The sequence below is a fragment of the Diadema setosum genome, chromosome 7, assembly GCF_964275005.1.
Source record: "Diadema setosum chromosome 7, eeDiaSeto1, whole genome shotgun sequence".
Lineage (NCBI taxonomy): Eukaryota > Metazoa > Echinodermata > Echinoidea > Diadematoida > Diadematidae > Diadema > Diadema setosum.
In genome coordinates, this window is record NC_092691.1 from 14,076,687 (window position 1) to 14,098,724 (window position 22,038).

Below are 22,038 nucleotides of genomic sequence, written 5' to 3' on the forward strand. Positions count from 1 at the left end.
ATGCCTCCGGCACCACTTCGTGGCGGAGGCATAAAAATATCTTCTGCTTTGAATTGTATGCATCATAGTGGGTGTCCATCAAGTAGAAACTTTTTTTCCATGTTTTGAAAATTCTACTCTTTAATTTAATAACAGCAGAAAACGCTATTTATCTCAGATAAGTTCATGTGGATACATCGTGTTTTGTGATGAAACTCTTCACATGTTCCATGCGTACATGCTTCTGAAAAGTCTTTCCAGCAGCCTAACACAGATATGTTTATTTTCATGAAATTTAATGAATTAAAATAACATGGGAGACATTGCTCTACAATATCTACATGGTAAAAAGGGTGAACATTCAAAGGAAACCACTTGGGAAGTGCCCAAAGCTTCCCGTACCTTCCAGGCATTCGTGCAAACTACTATCTGGGAACAGCGAAAACTTGGGGGGTGAGGGCAGCCTTTAGGGCTTCTATGGGTGGTATGGTGTCCACTTGCATATATTCCATCACACTTGTAAATATATCTGCCAAGTACATGGTATTTAGAAAATTTGACTGTGCAGTTTCAGAAAAGAGAGACTTAAATGTAACTAGAAATGTCGCTATGGCAACTGGTATGCATCAACCATAATGCATGGTTCTCGCAATAGGTCCATAGTACAATGTTTTGACAATGTGTGATGACAGTCTCACATAATTGGCAAAATATTAAAATGACAGGTTTGTCACAAATGTGTTGAATGTTCACTTTCCTTGAACTAGGTTGAATTGGATGAATGGCTATACTGTCTAAGAGTGCAGGTATTTGGGGATTTGAGGATTTATACTTGACTTTTGACCCTTTTATAAGTTTATGCATTGAGTAATTTTCAAGGCACTGTGTATAAGTTCTGTATTGAATAGTAGAATCTTAGCATTTTAATGCAGCCTTTACCCTTTGACCTTTGACCCTGAAATTCCCAATAAAACCACTGTAAGGTGGAACATGCATAAATATGTTTCATGCTTCATGATGATACCTTGAGTCACGTTCCAGATATGGAGGAAGAAGTGAAATTTAGCACTTTCATTAGACCTTTCACTTTTTGACCTTTGACCTTTTGGCAAGAACCTTCCCAGAGAATTTCTATTGTGTAATGCATGTATACATTAAGTTTCAAGAAAAAATCTGCAGGCATTGCATAAATGTGAGGGAAAGAGTGACATTTTGAGTTGAATTTGACCTTTGACCCCTGACCTTTGACTCCAGACCCCAAAATTCCCTTGATAATCACTGCCAGTCAGTACATACTTAATACGTTCCATGAAGATACCTTGAATCATTTACAAGATATGGAAAAAAAGTGAAATATTAACATTTTCACGAGACCTTTGACCTCTGACCAGAAACTCTCTCTGGAGAATCTCTATTTGGTAGTAAATGTATACACTAAGTTTCAAGAAAATACCTTCAGGCATTGCATAGATATGGGGGGAAAAGTGAAATTTTGAGCGTATGACCATGACCTTTTGACCTTTGACATTCAGCATGTGCACCAGAAAGTTTAAAGGCACAACTTTACATACATATATACATAGTTACCAAGTTATACCTATATGTTTTTTTTAGCTACGCTGCCCACAAAATTAGTTACAGACGGATGGACGGACAACCCGAAAACATAAATGCTTCCAGCCACACCTCGTGGAGGAGGTATAAAAACTTCCCCCTCCATTTGATCATTATCCAATCCCTGGATCTACTCTAGATAACCGTGACAGTGCACTCACTAATGCGCATTCCAAAAGCATATACAGTTTCAAACAATAGTTAGGTGATACACTAACAGCATATCACCAATTGTGTTTGTCAAAATCTTCCTTTATTTCTAGGTGATACACTCTTGGCGTATCACCTCTTGTATCTGTACAGAATCTTCCTTTGTTTTTTATTCTTCTGTATTTCAGCAATATTTTGTGGGCACTGTATCTCAACAATGACATTACCAATTAACATGAAATTTTCAGTCAACTTATCATCTATCAATATCTAATGACATAAAACTTTTCATGATGATAACATATCTAGACATCATCTAGGCGCCATTTTGTGATTTTCAAATAATGGCAGATAATTGATCATATCTTCATAAGTAAAGTCATTTCCATATCATTTTCGGTAGACATAAAGTTCAAGTGACATGTGATCATCCTGTACTATGCTAATCACACTGGTTATCATGACCGTCAAAATTTCAAAATCCTCAAAACAACTTCCTGACTGGTTTTCTTATACGTTTCAAACAATTTCAAACGTTTCAAAAATTTCCGCGCATGCACATAAGTCCACACGTTTTCTCGCTCACAGTATGTTTACAAGCAACATGAAAATGCACTTTTTCCGACTGATTTGGATTTCTGATACATTCAGTGACAGTATTAAAGTAATATTGGATGGCCTTGAGGTTAATACAAGGAAATATTGGACAAGCTATGCACAAATATTGGACGAGTCGAAGACGAGTCCAATATTTTGCTTAGCGAGTCCAATATTTCCCCTTGTATTAACCAAAAATAAGACATCCAATATTTTCATTATTATCCTACAGAGGATTTTAGCAAAGAATATTTTCACTTACCCTTTCTGTCTCTGAGTGCTGTATGGTCTCCTACTGTACTTAATCCTGACATGGGGTATGGTACACTCTTCAGTGCAAGTTAATCCACTTCATTCCCAGATAAAACAGTGATCTATGTATTTTGATGTACAATTTTAACTAATTAATATGAAATTTGTTTGTATAAACACAGAATTTTAGAAAAAAACGATAATTTAGTTAATCTGTGATTGACCAATCACAGACATTTTTATTTCATATTTCGGGTCATCTCGTATATCTCAACCAATCACGGTGTAGTTTATACAAACTTTGGGGAATCCCCCTCTTGCTGTCCAATATTTTGAATATTGGTCGCCTCGGCAAAAAATATTGGTCGAGTTCAACAAACTTTCTAAGTGGGTCGGAGGTTATGAGGTGCGTCGACAAAATAACACTTGTATTTGGGCTCTAAAAATCCTCTGTATGGATAATAATCATTGATATCCGATCGATTCCGACCAGTAAGAAAGCAATGTGCCTGTGTCAAAGTGCAAATATGAAAAGACGTGCCTTTGTTTATTTTGACATAACTCCTCAAAATGAACGGAGACCCCTTTTTTTATTTCATATTCCGACAGGATATTAGTTGTAAATAACATTGCAAGTATCAATATTTCGATTAAGACAGTACGACGTCATCATATCGTCATCTGAAATTAAAAAAAGTGGAATTTAATTTTTTTCACGTACTGTTTCTGACATTCATATGTGTATATCTCCGTAATTTTTACTCAATATCATTCCAAATTCGGATAAGTTGTACTTTGGACAATTGTCTTTTGATTCATTGTCATTGTTTTGCAATTTCATGATGTCATTATATCGAAAATTGTGATTGAATGCAAAGTATTAAAATCAGCTGAGTTTACATGTTATGTCTATGGAAGGTGAATTTTTTTTCTTATTCTTAATTGACATGACAATCTCCTCACAGTTATATCTCAGATTTTTAAACTTTGTTTCCTCTGAAATTTGAATAGATTGTAGCTGAAATAATAAACTGTGATAAGTGTATGTTTCGGTCAGGTCATATACATGAACATATGAATCACGTTGAAATTTTCAAGATAGAAGCTATTTTGTGTATTACATCCCACGTATTGATTATCGCCATATCTTGTACCTATATCTTTTTTTTTTGACGTAACATTTCTGTGGATATTCCGTGGCCGAGTGGTATGAGTAATGGTTTCTCATGCATGATTTTGAGAGATCGATGCTCGGAGCAGACCTTTTTCATTTTATTTTTTTTTCTTTTTCTTTTTGCTCTCTTTAAATAACATTTCATATTCAATATTAAGTATCTGTTGAAAAAAAAATGAGCTCACATTTTAGTCTTAGTTTAAGATATGATGCATCACGCGTTACCCTGGGGTACCGTAGTACTCTGGGTAACCACGTTGTGTAGCGCCACCTCACGTCCACTCGAGGACAGCCAGAGAAAAATGCATGCACTGTGTGTGCATGTACATAGCATTCCCATGCCACTGCATGTTATACTATGCGTGCATGGAAGCTGCGATACCACTAGCGTGTGCTTTAGTGCAGTGCAGTGCAGTGGCTTGCCCTCGCTAGCTCCAGCACCAAAATAATTTCCTCTTTTTGGCACCCAGGGTGCAACCTTTTTAAAAAAATAAATAATTCAACAAAATGGCTGATTTTTAGTTGGTACCCCGGGATACCATTTATGTCATCACATTTCTAACTTTGTTCCTTATGTTGTTGCACTACAAAACTTGTGCATAAACTTTATTAGAATTCAGTTTACGAAAACAAACAAAATATATAACGTCGCCTATCGGATTCAACAGTAGCTCTTAAAAGATACTATTTCATTCGATGTTGTACACTAGCTTAAAGGCATAATTTACCATTTGCAGATGAAACAAAAACCCAGCATTAGTGCTTTAAAATAGTTCTTAATGGGTGTTAGGGAAAGAAACAACCACTGTAAAAAATTTCAATTGGTAAAATCGATGTTTAGTATTGTTAAATACACAAAATGTGAACAACAGTTATAATAAAAATGTTTTCAGACTTAACTGTCTACAGTTATGGTTTATTGAGAAAAATACAGATATCTCTTCTTCTTTTTTTTTCCTGATTGCAAAAAGTTTATATGATAGGATGTTTTGTGGTGCAACATACCTACACATATGTATTAAATGTAATATCTTAAAATTTTTAAAAATCACTGTTCCCAAAGGTAAACAGGACCTTTAACTTTCACACGAAGGTTTGTGGAAATAATGAATTCAAAATTTTGTTCACAATGTCTACGAGGAAGTTATTATCCTAATTGCACATTACCCTTAAGTTTATGCATTGAGTAATTTCCAAGGCATAAAGAGAGTAATATCAGTATCAAAGAGTAAAATTTAACATTTTACCCTGGCCTCTGACCCTTGACCTTTTTCTTCTTCTTCTGATTAAATCTGCCTCCTTCAATATGCTGAAGATTCTTGCAGACTGTGCTATTTACATTATAATACAGTTTATTTACAAATATTTACAAGCACATAGAAAATTTGAAGAAAATAACTAGCCACTGTGATCAACTGCTAGTCGGTTTCGGAATGATCCCACAGATGGCGCTGAAACAATTTCTGACAACAGGAAATTCCATTTCCTTACAGTTCTTGGAAAGAATGAATGGCAATGCAATTCAGTTCTCAAGTATGGTACCGGATAGGAATGTGGTTGCGAGGTTCTCGTCAGCTGAGTAACCTGTTTGATACTATAGTCCTGTGCTGAAAGATGAGTATTGTGTATTTTGTACATTACTTTGACCTTTGACTCTATGACACTAAAATTCCCAAGAGAATCACTGTCAGGTAGTACAAGCATAAATATATACTAAGCTTCATGAAGATACCATGGCCACTTCCAAGATATGGAGGAAGAAATTAAATTTGGCATTTTAACTTGATCTTTGACCTCTTGGCAAAAACCTTTCCCAGTGAATCTCTATTGGGTAATACATGTATACACTAAGTTTTGAGAAAAATCCTGCAGGCATTGCATAGACATGAGAGAAAAAGTGAAATTTTGAGGAATTGACCTTGACCTTTGACCCCATGACCCCCAAATTCCCGAGATAATCACTGCCAGTTAGTACACTGTAAATGCATACATGTGTATGTACTAAGTGCCATGAAGATATTTTGAACCATTTCTGAGATATGGTGAAAAAGTGAAATGCTACCACATTACCTTGACCTTTGACCACATAGCCCAGAACTCTCTCTAGAGAACTTTTATTGGGTTGTACAAGTATACACTAAGTTTCAAGAAAAACAAGTTTTGTTTTGCTTCTTTTTTTTTCAAATAAAAATGTGGGAAAAGAAATAGAAATTTGCACTTTTTCAATGAACCGAAAAGGTGTGTGTGAGGGGGTGTGTTTGTGTGTGTGTGTGTGTCTATGTGTGTATAATGATCAATCAAACAAGTGTACCAACTCTCAGGAATGGATGACAACCCACTTAGATGGGACTGTCTGGGAAAATGATAACCTTTTTTTTTTCAAATGAAATATAAAACAAATCGTCGCTGGGGTGACAAGACTTCGTATCTCAAAAATGTCAACAATTTTTTTTTTTAGCTTAATGGTCAAATAATGTGTCAAGTGATGTCTTGGCCAAATCCTAACTGTCTTACTCCAAAAATGAAGCCACCATGACATGTCAAAGAGAAGGCTTTCCCATTCACTATAGTGCTTTGGCCGCCATGTTTTTTCGCTCTCCTGAACATTTGAAAATTTTGAGATACGAGGTTTTGTCACCCCAGCGACGAAATATTAATCATGATATAAACCACTTCTGGCTTTGAAATGAAGAAAAAAGATGTGTATCTGTGGGGGTCAGAGGGGACTCATGTATATTTTTTCAAGTGTGAGGAGGCTCAAGTGAATGGCATGGGGGAGGGGGAGATCAGGGCAAATGTCAATGGCACCCCCCCCCCTCCCACACACACACACACACACACACACACAATGACACTATCACTGGCACAATATTAACCCTGAAAATTCTGCTTAAAATGCCATTTTGGGACCAATTTTCAGTGACTTCTGTCATTAACCTGGGAAGGTTAGCCCCAAATCTTATCACTTCATGTACAACTGACACAACATACTTGGACAAGGCACTAAGAAAAAACAAGAATCTCTCTAAGCTGAAACATAAAAATGTGAAAAAGGAAAGAAAGGAGAAAGATAGTAAGTGCATATTGTAAAGTATGATACTGACCTGTTGGTTTTTGATTGGGGGAGGAGACTCCGACCTGTCCACATGTGCATCAAATGTATCAATGTAGTCTACTGCATCAGGTGTTATTTCATCATCTATTTCTTCTGCTTCATTTCCTGGTTGTAAAGAGAAGAAAAATGAGCACACAGGGAGTTTAGAGTCTTTGAGTATCAATGTACTTTTCAGATATTTACAAAAATTCATCAGAGCCTTATTATTAAGTACAGTAAACCTTGCTTAAATCAACATCGCACAAGTGGATAACCCCAGTTAAAGTGAAGTCCATGTCATTTTCTTCAAATTTCCTATATGGTAACTTTGACCCATCCGAAGCCCAAATATGCAAATAAAACCAAAGGTTCGTGTGCTTGTTTTTCTTCTACAGGACTTTGAAGAATATAACATTCTGCTGTCCAGTACAAAAGTGATAGCATTACAGGATCGAGACCATGAAAGGCAACAAAATCCGCAATGGCAAATTGAAATCCCTATAATTCTTTCAAAATCCACTTTGTTTTCTCCAAATTTGCAAGAATTACAGAGAAAGATACCCAAAAGGAGGAAAAAGTTTTAAAGTTGGGGTTACACTCTCATTCTTGAGCAAGCAGCGCCCTCACGCAGCAGAAACCGCCAAAATCTCTAAAATCCTTGTTAGGAACGGAATGTTTTCTGTTAAAGGTGGGCTAAAGGAGAAGGTTAAAAAAAATTCATGTTGTACTTTCAAAACCCATGTCATTTTCATGAAACTTAATCAAATTGTAAAAAAAAGGATTACTTAATGCAGAAAAGTTGTAAAGTCGTCTCTGTGCTAGCAGCTCTCCCATGTGGCAGAAATCATTGTAAGACCCCAAGTTTGGTCATAAACCTATCCAGGGATGCTCTGATTGGATGGGTTCATGAATCTCATGCTGTACATTCAAAACCCATGTCATTTTCACGAAACTTTACAAAACTGTAGAAGAAGGCTTACTAATTGCAGAAACACAATAAAAATGGGGGGCTCATGTGCTCGTTTTTGTGCTAGCAGCACCGCCATGCAGCAGGAATCATCGTAAGAGCCTAAGATTTGGTCGCAAACCTATCCAGGGATGCCTTGATCGGGCAGGGTTCACAAATATCATGCTGTACATTCAAAACCCATGTCATTTTCATGTAACTTGATCAAATTGTAGAAGGGTTACTTAATGCAGAACAATTATAAAAATGGGGGGTTCGTGTGCTTGCTTTTGTGCTAGCAGTGCTTCTGTGCGACAGAAATCATCGTAAGACCCCCAAATCTGGTCTGGATCCAATGCAGGGATACCCTGATAGGATGGGTTCATGAATCTGGTGCTGTACACTCAAAACCACATGTATCAAAAAAGAAAGAAAAAGAAAAAAAAATTGTCCAAATTGCCATGATAGGGTGAAAAAAATATTCAGAAAGGAATGTCCATGTGCGTTTTTGTTACTTTTTTTTTCAGTTTCCTTGCACAGCCCGTAATGAGGGTTATGTCAATGCAAGTGTGGAAAACTCCACACTGACATATTTGTTTGTTTGTTTTACCCACTTGCTGTAGCTGTGCAGAAAGTGATACAGGAGGAAGAAGACTAAATATATGGAATGGGAGTTTTGACATTAGTCTGTCCCCCAAAGGAAAAACTAGAATTATCACTGAAGGTGAAGGTGATTAATACCCCCACCCCTAATGTTGCTTTATAGTATGTGATGTCATGAGGGCAATGACGTTAATACCAAGTTTGTGCACTTGTCGAATTGGAAACAGAATAATTTTAGTTTACTGTACAATTACAGAGTTGACACTGAGTATAAAACTTACAGCAAATGGAAACATGCTTTCCCCCAGCATCACTACACTAGCCCACATTTGCAAACCCACGAAAATCAAAACTGCATAAAACAGGTCCAATATGACTTCAAGTACAAGTTATAACAGTAACATACCTCACCTGTCGCTCTTCGTCTATACCATTCAATAAAAGAGAGAAAATCGTTTTAAAATCAATTTTCAAACCGGGTCAACCCGACCCAAAATCGAATTACGAGTGCGGGCTATAGCTACATACATTGTACATGTAACACGTACGTGGACCGGAGCTAGCGAGCGTTATATGCATGCATACGGATTATACGGTGCATTTTCATTTATTTTTATGAAAGTAATGGACTAATTGGAACGACATTTTGCACAGGTGTTACTGCAATCATACCCAAACTCCATGCTAACTATGAGACCAATTGCTGCAGGTTTACAAATGTGGGCTAATACCTTTAAAGACCATCATACACACCAAATTTGACCTTCATAGCTTGAATGGTTTATTTTGATACAAAAATGAGTGGTTACCATGGCAACACATTTTCCTGAAACTAAGACATTGAAGTCTTGCAAAACTACACTTCTAGATCATGATACATACTAAATTTGACTTTAATTGCTTGAATGATGGAAAAGTTATTCGATCTGCAAGGTTTTGGTAAAATTGTGGTTACCATGGCAACGATTTGTGTGACAAACACAAAAATTATGTGTTCCACATCTATACCTCAGGGCCATAATGCCTACCAAATTTGGGTTCAATTGCTTGAAAACTGTGGAAGAAGTTCACTCCACAGGATTAAAAAAAAAAAAAATGTGGTTACCATGGCAATGCATTGACCAATACAAATACAAAGGACATTTTGCAAAACTATACTTAAAGAGCATCATACACACCAAATTTCATGCTCATAGATTAAAGGGTTCAATTTGATACAAAAATGAGAGGTTACCACGGCAACACATTTTTCTTATATTAACACATTGGTGTCTTGCATAACTACACCTCCCGATCATCATACATTGTACATACTAAATTTGACCTTAATTGCTTGAATGATGTAGAAGTTATTCAATCCACAAGGTTTTGGTAAAATTATGGTTACCATGGGAACGCTTTGTTCGACAAACAAAAAAAATTATGTGTTCCACATCTATGCCTCAAGGCCATAATGCCTACCAAATTTGATTTCAATTGCTTCAAAACTGTGGAAGTTGTTCACTCCACAAGATTTCGAAGAAAACATGCGGTTACCATGGTAACGCTTTGTCAAGTACAAACACAAAGAGTGTCTTGCATAACTACACCTATAGATCACCATAGATACCAATTTTGAAATTGATTGCTTAAATACTACGGAAGTTATTCAATCCACAAGGTTTTGGTAAAATTATGGTTACCACGGCAACGCATTGTCCGACAAACACAAAAAACACGTCTTGCACATCTATACCTCAATATCATCATTTACACTAAGTTTCATTTAAATTGCTTCAAAACTGTAGGAGGAGTTCGCGACGCAAGATTTTGCAAACAGACCCACCGATCGACCGCCTGCCCACCCGACCACCCGCCCGACCAACATCACGGTGATTCCTATATATCCCCTTCACACTATGGCCCAAATTCTCAAAGCTGGAATAACTATTCCGTGTAATAGTTATTCCGGGGAATAAGTTATTCCACCTTTGACAATAGATTCCGGGGAAGAAATTGCATCATTTTACGTCACGAGGGCCTGATTTGCATAAGAGGAGTAATAAATCGGCGGAATAAGCAGTGTAATAAAGTTATTCCACCTTTGAGAATTTGGGCCTATGTGTGGCAGGGGTATAAAAAATCATTGAAATATAATAGCGTTGACTGTAGATTGCATTAGTTGGTTGTTGCAGTGGTTGGTACAGTGTATGTTGTAAACTATGGCGATGTACCTTGAGTAACCTTCCCCCCCCCAAAAAAAAAAAAAAAAAAATCATTTGAATCTCCTTTTGTTACACTAGATTTGGTAATCAAAATTAACATCTGAATGGTAAAAGTCCTAAATACATGTCTGGTAATACTTTGATGACCTTGTATTTTGTAACCAAAAATTAGAAAATAATACTTGTTTTTTATTAGTAATGACAAGTTTAGATCTAACTTAGATTTTAACAGACAAAACTCATACTCATAATCTAGGTGTTAAACTTCAAGATGAAATGTGTGCCGTATGTTTTTGGGTTTGTTTTTTTTTAAACACCTGGTCTAGTAGACTAATAGTCCCCAACTAGGTACCTTAGTACTCGACTTAATCATGTTGATGAACAGATAAGAAATGCACGTCACAAAACAGATCTACAGAAAGAAAATGGAAACAGCTCAGTTTCACTTCCAAGCTTCCTGATTCCGTCGATCAATGCTGTGCTATCTAACTGTACATGACCAAGTACATAAAATGTGGCTCGGACCGCTGAACTGTCATTGTGCATAGTATGTAACGCATACAGTCGGCACATGGGCAGGCCGCCCAGCGCGGCCGCGTTGGGGAGCTGTTGGGTATCCGTAGCTCTCCTCAGCTAGGTCAGCTCATCACTCGTGCGTGCGCTTCTACACCACTGTTCCAGTAAAAGGAGTGGTATTTGGATAGCGATCTGCAACACGATCCAAATCTTACTCCGTAGAGGGAAAATTAATTTTCATTATTAAGTCGACAAAATGTCAACTCACGCGCAAGTCGACTTTTGCATAAGTTGACCTGTTTTGCTTGATCCCGACTTTGTCGTCCAGATATCCAATCCAATGTCGGTCGCCACAGAGCGGTGCCCATTTTTTTTCTTTTTAGGCGAGGTGGACTGTATTATGTTTTATCTATCAAAATTGAGTAAAACTAGAAATGTCTCTATGGCAACTGGTATGTCTCCGCCATAATGTATGATTCTCCTAATAGGTCTATAGTACGTCTTGACAATGTTTGATTGGCAAAATAATTGGCAAAATATTACAATGACATGTTATAATGTGTTGAGTGTTCACTTTCCTTGAACGAGGTTTAATTACCTACGCCAAGGGAGGAGGTTATGCTTTCGTACCGTTGGTTTGTTGGTTTATTTGTCTGTGTGCAAAATAACTCAAAAAGTAGTGAACGGATTTGGATGAAACTTACAGGAAAGGTTGAGAATGACGCAAGTTACAAACGATTAATTTTTGGTAGTGATCCAAGAATTTTGGGGGAATTTATGAAGGATTTTTGATATTTTGACTGGTAGGGTCAATGAACTTGGGAGTTCAAGCTGCGAATTTTTGAGGTTTTCAAATGCGCACTAAAGTGCGTGCTCTAGTTTCTGCTGGGGCAAGGCGCGCCGTGCAGCTTAGGGTTTATGACGTAACAAAGGCTTCTATATTGGGAAATCGGGCAATTTTTTAGCATGACATTGTATACCTATGGGTGTGGAAATCACTGATCTCTATGGAAGAGCCCAAAGAGCTTTTTTTCCCTAGTGTTGTAAAGGAGAAAAATCTCTTTGGGAAGAGCAAGATCATCGGTGGAAAGTAGCTGCTTGGCAGAGGTCTGCTCTCTCAGAGTGCTTTTCTATTTGGATAAATGGCTACATTTTCTAAGAGATCATGTATTTGGGGATTTGAGGACTTATACTTGACTTTTGAACCTTTTACATGTAAGTCTATGCATTGAGTAGTTTTCAAGGTATAGAGAAAAAGTGTAATTTCTGTATTAAATTGTTAGCATTTTGACCTGGCCTTTGACCTTTGACCCTATGACCTTATCCCAAGAGAATCACTGTCAAGCAGAACGTGCACAAATATCAGCTTCATGATAATACCTTGAACCACTTCCAAGATATGAAAAAGTGAAATTCAGCACTTTCACTTGACCTTTTGAACTTTGACCTTTTTGGCCAAAAACTTCCCAGAGAATCTCTATTGGGCAATACATGTATTCACCAAGTTTCAAGAAAAATCCTGCAGGCATTGCATAAATATGATGGAAAAAGTAAAATTTGAAAAAGTTGACCTTGACCTTTGATCCCCCTGATCTTTGACCTTATGACCCTAAAATTCCCTAGATAATCGCTGCCAGTCAGTACATGCATATGTACTATGTTCAATGAAGATTCCTTGAACCATTTCCGAGATATGGAGACAAATGTGAAATTTTAACATTTTCACTTGACCTTTGAACTTTGACCACATGACCTGAAACTCATAAGAAAATCTTTATTGGGTAGCACATGCATACACAAAGTTTCAAGAAAATACCTTAAAGGACAAGTTCACCTTCATTAACATAAGGATTGAGAGAATGTAGCAATACTAGTAGAACACTTCATTGAAAGTTTGAGGAAAATCGGACAATCCGTTCAAAAGTTATGAATTTTTGAAGTTTTTGTGCAGTCACCGCTGGATGAGAAGACTACTGCAGTGTATGATGTCACATGCGTACAACAATATAAGAAAAATATAAAGAGAATTTGACAAAATTTCATCTTTTGAAAAAAGTACACATTCCCTTGACTCGTTACTGACATATGTTATGGGTAATATTATTCCCATTGCCTTTAGAAAGAGGCAAGTCAAGTGCTCTTTTATTATGCGAAAAAAGTGAAATATGTTGAGTTTTCTTTATATTTTCTTTATACTGTTGTACTCATATGACATCACGAGCCTTAGTAGTCTCCTCATCCAGCGGTTCCAACACAAAAATTTTTTTAATTCATAACTTTTGCATCGATTGTCCAATTTTCCTCAGACTTTCACTGATGTGTTCTACTAATGTTGCTGCATTCTCTCAATCCTTATGTTTATGAAGGTGAACTTGTCCTTTAAGGCATTGCATATATGGGGAAACTGTGAAATTTTGAGCATTTGACCTTGACCATTGATGTTTGACCTTGAGCATCTGCACCCAAAAGTTGACAGGCACAACTTCATTCCCTCATACATATACCTGTCAAGTTTCATTAGGATACCTCAAGCGTTTGTTTAGTTATGCTGTCCTCAAAATTGATTTCGGACGGACAGATGGACGGACACATGGAAGGACGGACAACCCGAAAACATAATGCCTTCAGCGACACTTCGTGGCGGAGACATAAAAAAAAAAAATCTCCACTGATTTGTCAATGACTGCGAAAGAACCAGAACATCTCTTTTATAATTAGGGTTAGCACAGCAGCTCTGATCATCCATCAATCTTTGTCTTCGCCACTGACCTTTTATTTTCACACCATGTCATCAGCTTTTCTTCTCCCTCTCTCTCTCTTCTTCTTCTTTCCCACTTTCTTTTCAGCATGATGACTTAGTATTGGGATTTGTCAAGGTGTCTGGTTAGGACTAGTTAGGTTTGCATTGTTAATTTGTTCTTGCGAATCCACTTTTTATGTATATGAACAGCAAGTCAATTAATGCACCCTACAAGCACTGTTTTTGTTTTTGTTTTAGGTTTTTTTGTTTTTTTTTAGCATTCCTCCCCATCTCCAGAATTTTGACATTTTCATTTTTTTTTTCATTTCTCTTTTTACCTTCCTTGTTAACTGGATATTTATAGATTTGACTTATTTTACTTAATGTCAATATATATTGCACTAATTTTCTGAGAAAAAACAAACAAACAAACTCTTACATGTAGCTGTTTTGTTGGAGATGGATAATAGACGAATGAGATGAATAAATGACATTTAGTCAGCTTTGGAGCATGCCGGGAACAGAATAGTTCACGGATGACTAAGTTGTAATAGTGAACTGGAATCACAAAACCTATAAAAGTTGAATGGGTCACTTTTTCAGAAGGCCTTATTATGTGGTGGGTCAAGATGATCGATACGGTCTTTTTTAATATTTCTGAAAGAGTAATCATTTTTCTTTATTGACAAAATATTCTGAAGCATAAAAATACAATTATCTATGTAGTATTTTAAACAGTTTATGGGGACTCTGTCTACATTAAATCATGCAAGAATGCTGTTGATGAGTGTACAAAATTTAAGATTAATCAGAAAATCCCTTGATACTGTTTGCTTAAGAGCTTTATTTTCCTTCTTATTCCTTGTAAGACAAAAAGCCAGTCCTGCATATTTTAAATGAACCTTTTTCACATTAGCTATCAAGGGATACCAAAGAGGTATCTTTGGTATTCCTTGATGGCACATGTGATCCTGCATTGCTCATCCACATAAGGTGGCACAGGTTGATTTAGAAGTTTTCATGATGATATGCATTTTTGGTCAAATTGGCTGATTTTTGGTCTGGGTGTTTTTTTCACAGAGTTGCTATTTTGTTTGCCAAACTTCTATTTCCAAGTATGGAAGCATAAAAATAGTACATGCATGGTGTCGTATTAAAGGTTTTGCACATACACTACTTTTGGTCTCAAGTTGACTTATTCTTTTCTTCCTTCGACCAATGACGAATGTACAAGTGTGCAAGAACACCTTAAAGAAACTTTTGAAATCAGTTAACAGTATCTTTGATCCTCTGACACAATATCAAATATGATTTTGTTAATAGAAAAAAATATTGCAACTGATTGACAAACTGCCCTACATCGACATAAATAAGCACTGAATTGATCAGTGTTTCTTTACAGTAGTAGCCATGATAAAAGAAACAAGGGCATAGATACTTGAGTAGAATTCGAACCTACGACCTCCTGATCTCCGGATAGGCGTCATCTCCACTAGACCACCGAGCTTCCGCCTGACAGCAATTGTTGTTCTAATCCTTATAGCATGCAGTGGGTACTGCGTAATAATTCAAATCCATGAAATTCTTCCATCAAGATGTTTTCATTACAACTGATTGACAAATTGCCCTTCATCAATGCAAATAAGAACTGAATTGATCTGTGTTTTCTTTACAGAAGTAGCCATGATAAAAGAATCATGGCCATACATACTCGAGCAGGATTCGAACCTCCCACCTCCTGATCTCTGGACAGGCGTCATCTCCACTAGACCACCAAGCTTCCACTCGACAGCAAGTGTTGGTTCTAATCTCTCTGTTTTTCTATACATATCAAGACAATTTTAGGCGCACCTGGTAAAGTAGAGGCGGAGAGCAATGCGGTGCGACGCTTCCACAAATTTCTTTCAATTTCCGACGTCAAAGAAAATGCAGCAACAGTTAGCGACGGTGTACAATCACTAGTTTAGATAGCGTGTCGGCTACCTCCCAAGTATACTTGTAGAAGACGAGCCCTCACAAATGAACCATTGCATATATACGAAAAGGCGCTTACCTGGAAACCGTTGCGCTACGTCCACAAAATAAGCTCCTTCGTAATCTACCCTCCCGATGAGTCCCGATGCGTCTCGAGGCGTCCCTTGTTGAACAGCGACCATTGTTTTGTAATAAATAGAAAGCTAAGTGCTACTAGCAAACAAAGCGGAGAAGCCATCGGCAATCCAGGATTTGGGACCACGCACTGTTTTTACCTGAAAATTACACTTACTGATATTTAAGGTTACAGAAATGAATTGTGACATGATTCAACTCCTCAGCAATGTAACTGCGAACCAAATTCGGCAATTTGTATTAAGGAAGAAATACCATAAATATTGCTTGATGCTTACAAAAATTGCGAATTTACCTTTTTGCGCTACTCGCTCGCTACTCAAGATCCGAATCCCCGATACATGTGCGTGTAGTATAGCGTACGAGCACTTATACCTATGCACACAATCTGTGCCCTGAGCTTAAGATGAAATTTTATGAAGCACAGTTGTGAGAGATAAAACATCAAATGCAAGTCCCCGAACAGTACGCCAATTTTTTTTTTTTAACGCAAGCAAGTTCATTGCTAAAAGGAAGGTTGATTCCGTAAGTAAGGAAAATATCAAACACAACCTTGACTAAACAAATGGAATAGAAAGTGCTACATATTACTAGCAAACAAAGCGGACAAGCCATTGCCAATAGGGCAGGGTTTGGGGCCATGCACTGTTTTAACCTGAAAATTACACTTACCGGTACTGATATTCTAGGTTACAGAAATGAATCGTGACATGATTCAGCTCCTCAGCAGTGCAACTGCAAACCAAATTCAGCATTTAGTATCAAGGACGGAATGCCATAAATATTGCCTGATGCTTACAAAAATCGCGAATTTACCGTTTCGCGCTACTCGCAAGCAACTCTTGATCAGAATCCCCGATACACATAATGTGTAGTATAGCGTATACGTACGCACATAATCTAAGCCCTGAGCTCGAGATGAAGTTTTATGAGGCCCATAGTTGTGAGAGCTGAAACAGTTTATGCAATTATGGAAATTTGCATTTAAACGCAAGCAAGTTCATTGCTAAACGGACTCTTGATTTCGAAGGCAAATATTGAACGCAACCTTGATTAATCAAATGCAACTTGGCGTTTGTTTCTGATTCAACGCAAAGTTTCAGGCAATATATGCTTGCACTTGCAAGTCAAATTTCTCACAGGGCCTGGTCCAATCAACTTGAAGCCAGCATACAATCATCAAATTTTATTTTGCTTTCTGCAGAATGTGCGTCCCAATGCGTCCCCAGGCGTCCCTCTTTGAATGGCCACTGCTGTTTTTTAATGAATAGAAAGCACTACATTGTACTAGCAGACAAAGAAGAGAAGCTTTATCATTATCTTGATGAAGTGTAAAGTTACTCTAAATACTACTTACTGAGTATAACAAACATGTGGATTTGGAAATAAAATGTGATTCGTTTTCTTCTCTTGAATGAGTTCTTTGGGATCTTGTTCAGCCGATTGTGTTAGTCCCTTTCGTGCTACTAAGTATTTAGTGGCAAGTAGACCCTAGGCCGATTGTAGTCATTATCATGAAGCATACTACTAATCTTCCAGCATTGGTGCATTGTCTGTTCTTGTAAAACCACATTGCTTGTAAACATAAAACATCATCTCGCTGATATGTATGTTCGGTATGGAACATTTTATCTAAGAGAGAGCTTTACTTACCTTTACTTACCTAACAATTGCCATTCTAAAGCCGATTAGAATTGCCCCCGGTAGCTAAAATTTCTTTGAACCCCCTCGTTGCCCCGGCAACGGCAGGGAAACCCCTCACACACTCCCCTATATAAGCCCGAGCGCAGGCGATCTCGTCCTCTTTCGATGCCGATGAACCGGCTGAACCGTAGAAAGGGGAGGAGGGAGGGACCTATAGGTAAGTAAAGCTCTTTCGTAGATAAAATGTTCGATACCGAACATACATATCTACTTCATTTCGCTCTACTTACCTATCGATATAACAATTGCCAGATTCAAACAGATCCGAGGATGGAGGGACTGTGGAAAACCTCAAGGTAAGGAACCTTCTTCTCTTACTGATCATGGCTAACGAGCTGTAAGCTGGCCGAGGCAGGAGGTTCAGTCAAGATGGAACTACTTCCTGCTAAGACAGGAAAGAACTGCAGAGGCAAATGAGGCCTCATTGGAAATAACGTCTGACAAGTAACAGGACGTAAAAGTATTGGGATCATAGTATCAGGGGAGAAATAGTATCTGTGGAGACCGCGCCATGGGGAGAATTGATACTGATAAATAGATTGTCTGAAGTATGCAATTCTTCAGTTTTGTGAAGATACCATTTAAGGGCCCGCACAGGGCACCATAGTTTGTCTTGGGAGATGGAGGACAGAGTCTTAAGGGAGGGGATGAAGACCTCATCTGGCGTAGAGTTCATGGTTTGATTCTTAGCCAGGAATTTGGCATGAGGGATAAGTCTAACCCCATTAGTCTCCCAACGAATGTGGCCAGGTTTGGTAGAGAGAGCGTGCAGAAAACTGTGTCTTCTCCCACTAGCGACTGCTATGAGGAGGATGGTTTTGATGGTTAGGTTAGCAAGAGAACTGCTGTGCATAGGTTCAAAGAGGGCCCTGGACAGAGCACGCAAAACTCTCGATAAACTCCAAGAGGGACTCAGTTTCTTCTGAGGAGGCCTAGACAAAAAGAGGTATTTCATTAGTCTAGTCAGATGGGGAGAGGATCCTACCGTTTCTCCCCCTCTGAAGCCTTTATGTAAGGCTGAAATAGCAGATCTGTGGCCTCTGATTGTTGAGAAGGCTAAGCTCTTGTCAAATAAACACTAAACAAAAAGTAAGTTCCTCCTAAAACAAATCTCTGTAATTTATGAATCAGGAACCTTTGAGGAAATCTGAATACATGATTATGTTGCTGTATTTCTCGGCTACCTTTCATGTGAAATTCAGTGGATATCACTTGGTCACGCTTGAGTGAGCATGACTTAAAGTCAACATGGTCACTTTTTGAAGTTCACAAGGCCAATTTTGCAACTTTGATTTGGTGATATCGAAACAAATTTCAATTTTCCAGGATAAAAAGGCATGCAACGTATAATTTATGTGCTTCTTATCGTACCATGTGACTTGTGCACAAAATTTCACGGCTGAGTGAACACGGGGTGAAAATTACCCAAATGGCCGATTTGACATGTTTCTCGTGGTAATTTCTGTCAATTGAGATTGAATTCGTATGTTGAACAGTTTTTACACACAATTCGCGTAATTTCACGGTTGAATGAGCACATTAAAAACAAAGAAAAATAACAATTTAAATTGTGCAGTAAGAATTGCGATAATTTTGCGCACTGAAATCAAGTGTTTAATGCTTTTTGTATTGTGTTTAATGCCACTGTGCATACAGTAATCACCTGACATTTCAGTCACGCTTCAATGAGCATGTGGGCTGGAAAACCCGTTTTACGCTATATAATAAAAAAGTATTCATTGTTTTTCATGTTTTAGTTGCAATGTTGGGAAATTACCCTGATTTCAATGAAAAAAATAACATTTCAATAAAAAATTACATGGTGACATGCTTCAGTGAGCACATAAGATGAGCAAAGTGTGCGGGTCAAAACCATTTTTCGTGGCTGAAATTCCCATAAGATTTACATTTGTTTTGTTTATGAAGACGTATTCAGCGGTGTTAGTGGATAGAGCCTAAAAAGTGAGTGAAGATGCTACCCAATCTGTGTTATATTGCCATAATGATCGCATAATAGTCAACCAACATTTTAAGCAACTATCATTACCATCACAATCATCAACACCACATGAACAACAAAGGCCACTATCTCACCACAATCAATATCTGTCTCCAGACTCTCAGTGCATATTTGCAGCACGGGAGGATATTGATGTTTAACAAAAGTGAAATTTGGTACCATGTCAATGACCAATTGCATTTATTTTCCCTTGAGTTAATGCATGACTTCATGACGTCACAAAGACATCAAGAATTTAATACCAAAATCAGGATTCAGTAGCGAGGACAAAGGCCCAGAGATTTGATTTGCATAATTTCTCATCTCTGCCCCAACAAGGGAATGTCATCAAACTAAAGGCAGACCAATTTCCCAGGAATACTTCAATATTTAATCAAAGGTAGCCATGGATTATAAGGGGGGTTTCCGGCCCCAGGTACCCTTTGACGTGTAAAATTTTGAAGGAATGCCAAGGATCACTGAGACATCTATATCGGTCCTAAAACGCAATAATGAAATGTTTTTCAGTTGATTTTAAATGCAGAATACTAAAGCAACACCTGCTGGATGATTTCAATAAGATAAATCATTGTTTGATAATGTGGTCATTCAACCATAAAATAAACCACACTGCATGCATAAGCCATTGTTAGCTTTCAAAAACATAAATTCCTCGACTTCACATGAACTTATTATGGGGATTATGGCCAAACTGCCAATTTTTCATTATGTAGGGTACAAAAAGGGTTTCCAGCCTCACGTGCTTATTGAAGCGTGACTGAAATGTCAGGTGGTCACTGATATGCGTGTGGGTATTAGCACAATATAAAAAAAGCATCATACAGTTGATATTAGTGCACAAATTATCGCAAAGATGACTTTTCGTAGTTTACGAGAAAACCTAGCTTGTGTCTGCAGAGTCTGCTAATACCAGCCAGTCGTCTAGAAAGACAAAAATTTGAATGCCCCTTTCTCGTAAGTGGGCTGCGAGTGCCTGTACAATTCGAGTGAAGATGCGTGGGGCAGTTTTGAGACCAAAGGGCAGAGCACGATATTGGTACACTTTGTTTGCCATTGCGAAACCGAAAAAATGCTGTGCAGTGTGGGCAATGGGAACATGAAGGTAGGCGTCTACTAAATCTATGGAGACCGCCCAATCGTCTGCCTTGATGAGCGGCAGAATGTTGCGGAGATTTTCCATTTTGAAAGTGGAGTTTACAATGTATCGATTCAGCTTTTTTACATTTAGCACCATGCGGAATCCGCCTTTCCGCTTGGGGGTGAGAAAAACTGGGGATATCACAAGATGCCTTCTTGTGTGGACCCGAACAATCGCCCGTTTGGTTAATAGGGACTCTATCTCTTGTAACAAAGCCCTTCTTTTTTTTCTGGGTTTGTTGGCAGCTTTTCTTGCTTATCTCCGGAAGCAATTCTGGGTGAATCAGTTTGGGAACATATCCCTTCTGGATTATTGAGAGCACCAATTTGTCTGTGGTGATTCGTGACCATTGATGGGCAAATACTTTGAGTCTGCCCCCTACTGGGGGTTGCCCTGTGTGCTGATTCGGATAGTCATAACTGTGATGAAAGGTCCCGCTGGGGGGCAGTCGACGGCAGTCTGGGACTGCGGGTGTATTGAACACAGCGTTGAAATCATTACTGCCGAACAAAAAGCCAGACAAGGCATCATAACGGCTAGATCGGGATTTCAGGGACAAATGGGCTAGTTTAGTGTAACAAGTAGTGAAGGGGGTATCAAGTTTCACCGCACTGGGTCCTTGGCTACCAGCAGACAATTCAGATTCCAAGCAAAATATGGGCTTGGCCTCTTCTTTTTCCTCAGTAGCAGTTGATTCTGCCTTAACTGGGGACAGTATTTTATCAGTAGTTCGGCGGCTATCTGGCTGTCCCTTCTACCTGTCTGATTCGTTGATTCTTTATCAGAGGGAGGAAGCTCGTCAGTAAATATGCTTCCCCAACCATCTGAGCTGATAGAGTGTACTGAGTGAGACGATGGGAAACTAACACCAGGGCCCCATTTTATCAAAAGATAAATTTAACGTTAAGTCAAGATAATCTATGATTAACTTCTCATATTAACTCTAAGTCCACTTAATCTATGATTAACCTCCAAATCCACTTGAAGTCCGTTTTATCAAGACACCCAGAGTTGAAATCAACTCCAATTTCCTCCCAAATCTACATATAAGTTTTCTCAACCGCTCCAAATCCATGATAACTTTATAGTTTATAAGATATTAACTCTAAGTTGAGACAGTCTAGGTAGACTCAATTGTGAGGCAATTTACAGAAGAAAGATTACTGCCACACTTTCCTAGTCTAGCTGGGGTCTTGTC

General features: G+C 38.1%; 1 protein-coding gene across 1 annotated transcript in view; it reads right to left on the reverse strand.

Moving 5' to 3' along the window:
* The window catches only part of LOC140230890 (uncharacterized), a 297,769-nt gene that overhangs the window by 110,438 nt on the left and 165,293 nt on the right, over positions 1–22,038 (reverse strand). Inside the window, exon 8 of the mRNA XM_072311033.1 lies at positions 6,871–6,986. Coding sequence (XP_072167134.1) covers positions 6,871–6,986 — 116 coding nt within the window. The remainder of the gene's footprint in view (positions 1–6,870; positions 6,987–22,038) is intronic.